General features: G+C 37.9%; 1 protein-coding gene across 1 annotated transcript; it reads right to left on the bottom strand.

Moving 5' to 3' along the window:
- Positions 1-589: 589 nt before the first annotated feature.
- On the bottom strand, positions 590-1567 carry LOC137527856 (olfactory receptor 6B9-like). Its single transcript, XM_068248868.1, has one exon. The coding sequence runs from the start codon at positions 1565-1567 to the stop codon at positions 590-592; it is 978 nt and encodes a 325-aa protein (XP_068104969.1).
- Positions 1568-3220: the final 1653 nt, after the last annotated feature.

The raw sequence follows: 3220 nt of genomic DNA on the forward strand, positions 1-3220 counted from the left end.
TCATGTCTAGTTTCAGACTTTCTGATCCTCCTCAACAGTGCATTGTGGGGATACAGCTTTATGAGACAGGGCTTGGACCACCAGTACTACAAATACCCAGATAGCTCATGGTGACCCAGAATTACTAGGAAGGTACAGGGGGCTAAAAGAGATCAAAAAGTACTCCTACTAAAAACAAGGTATTTGCGATAATTTAGCTTTAAAAGAGCAAGTGTAGTTTCTCATGATGCATCACTACTGACCTGCAATACACCAGCGGTTCTGGATGTGGGCCTGGCTTGTGGTTCTGGGTCACTATGAGCTATCTGGGTATTCTGTGTATCAAATTTTAGGATCCTTTCTCACAACATCCATTCCATTCCATTGCAACAGGAAAGATGCTAATCCGAGGGTGCAGTTAGGCCTGATGATGTGAGTTTACCTTGCACATTAGCTGTAAAATGGGGGAAAGTCTCTTACCTCTCCTCTACATAAACATGTTTGCACAATAAATGCAATTGGTACTTTAGCCTCTGCCCATTTTCATTCACTTCTTTACACTCAAATACCGTGAAAGTAGCCTTACTGTCTGGGACATAAAACAAGATTGTTACACTTTCTTTTTTGCCAGTGTTTGACTTTCTGCCTTGTCAAAAAAACAGATGCGAAATGTGTTTTGTATACTGTTTCTAATGTCAGAGTTTCGTAAAGTGTAGATCACAGGATTAAGCATGGGGATGATGAAAGAGTACAACAATGACAGGAGTTTGTTGGAGTCATAGGAATCAATGGCCTGAGGTCGTGCATACATAAATATGGTTGTCCCAAAAAATAAGACAACTACAATTAAATGAGAGGAGCAAGTAGAAAGGGATTTCTTCCAACCTCGGTCAGAGGTAATTTTTTTTACTGCAGATATTATGTAGGTATAGGATACTATAATAAGCACTAGAGAAACAAGCAATACAAATAAGGAAGTTACAAAATCCACAAGCTCTATTGTAGATATGTCCTCACAGGAAAGTTTAATGATTGGTGATACATCACAAAAATAATGATCGACCCTGGAATGGCAAAAGTGAAGCTGAGCAATAAGACCAATGCCAAATGAGGTGGGAAAAAAGCCCCAAAACATGCAGCTTCCAGTCAGGCTCCAGCATACCACAGGGGTCATAACACTATGGTAGAGTAATGGTTTACAGATTGCAACATACCTGTCATAGGCCATTGCTGCTAACAAGAAGCATTCTGAAGATCCTATAGACAAAAAGAAGTACAGTTGCAATAGACAACCCCACACAGATATTCTATTATTTCCGCTGGCCAGATCATTCAACATATTTGGAAGTGTAATAGAAACAAATAGAGTTTCTAAGCATGATAGCTTGCTAAGGAAGAAATACATGGGTGTGTGAAGTTTTGCATCCCATTTCACAATAGCAACAATAGTGGCATTTTCCAGTAATGTCAATGCATAAGCCAAAGAAAAGACTGCTGTGAGAAGAGTCTTTGTTGTGGAAGAGGTTTGGAAGCCAACCAAGATGAAATGTGTGAGGCCTGTCATGGGGATGCTGCCATTAGTAGCCATTGAGAAATTTTCATCAAACACAACAAAGAGAAAATGAAAAGACAGAAAATGCGGTGAAACGTCTATGTGGCTAGTATTAGCGAATATTTATTAAATGTACAGTACACCTTGCAGGAAGAGCAGGATATGTCTTTGAATATTTTGTTAATTCCTTCACATCAAAGACTTTAGGCAAAAATCCTCTTGGAAAGCTCCTCGTTCCATGAAAATTTTGTATCTTCCACTTTTTGCATTTTCTCTCTGTGCTGAAAGCATTTGAAAAAGGCTGCTACTAAAGGCTTGGGCTCAAAGCTGCTGCCTGAACTGAGTGTAGAACCCAGTGGACATTTCTGAGAAACTGAACATGGCACAATGTTTTCATTTTTAAATTACCACCTTATCACTATGCAGTGTTCTTCCTTCAGACAGAGACAATGCTGTTAGATTTAAAAATAAAATAAAATGTTAAAAAAACAAATCTGTAAGTAAACTAAAATAATGCATACAAAAGTTGGACTGTAAACTGAAATTTGGGAGTTCTCTAATATTTATTTATCTGGGCTTCATCTTTTGTGAATTACATGGAGTTTGAAAAATTGAGGCACTTTACGTCCCAATTAAACTGCGGCAGCAAGAACATTGTCAGAGATTCCTCCTTACAATGTACACATAGACAGTTATATAGCCTCACTCACTAAATAAGACCGTCTCTTGCATAAAATGTTTTTAACACTGGGAATGCAGTAGAAGCACCTCTTTGGAGCACATTTGCTGTTACGTTCCCTGCTGTGCTCCATTGAAATGCTTCAAATGTGTCATTTGATACAGGAAATCATATTTTTTTTGGCAGATATGACCTGCTTTAGTACATGTACTTGATGATCCTATATCCAGGATTTACAGGGATTTAATAATAGATGTATACACAGAAGTGCATAATTTATAGAAATGTAAATATGCATGCAATTCTGTGCATAGTCCATACATGTATGTGGATCCACAAATTAGGGCAGATAGAAGTTTGCAGTTTAATCTCTGGCTAAGGAATACATAAGACTTTTAACAAGTTTTTGTAAAAGATTCAAATTAACTACTTCAGTCTATCTGAATGACTATAGTCATCCAGATAGACACCTCTCAAGTCTAACTGAATGCCTGAATGCGTATACGTGTCCGGTATTATAGAGGTGAGTGAGTGTGCATGTCCAAGCGTCACCTGCTATTACCCAGCGGCATTTCTGTAGTAGTGATTGGGGAAGGGAACTAAGCATTCCCCGAACCAATTGCAGTGCCTGGAGTGAATAGACATGACCCCAATCAGAGGCCATGTCCATTCATAAAGACGTAATGAAAATAAAGTAAAAAAAATAATTTAACACTTCATGGTAAACAGGGTAGTGTTTATAGTGTCACCTAGTGGCAAAAAGTTAAATTGCACACACCACACATTTTTAATAAAATAAAAAAATACAATTAAGCCCTTTCAAATACCACCCTCCCCCACCCCAGTTACTAAATAATGACGTAGAAAAAACAGTTAACAAAATCCATTAATAGCTGCCTTAGTGATTCAACTTTTTTTTTTTAATATGTATGCCATGAGGGTATATTACTGTTATCTCACTACATAATGGCTTGCAATTGGCTGGACAGAAAGAAGACACCAAAACAGAA

The sequence above is a fragment of the Hyperolius riggenbachi genome, chromosome 1 (assembly GCF_040937935.1).
Source record: "Hyperolius riggenbachi isolate aHypRig1 chromosome 1, aHypRig1.pri, whole genome shotgun sequence".
In the NCBI taxonomy this organism is placed as follows: domain Eukaryota; kingdom Metazoa; phylum Chordata; class Amphibia; order Anura; family Hyperoliidae; genus Hyperolius; species Hyperolius riggenbachi.

Excerpts from the sequence above, each read along its gene's own strand:
- LOC137527856 (XM_068248868.1), bottom strand. The coding sequence starts at position 1,567 with ATGGCTACTAATGGCAGCATCCCCATGACAGGCCTCACACATTTCATC.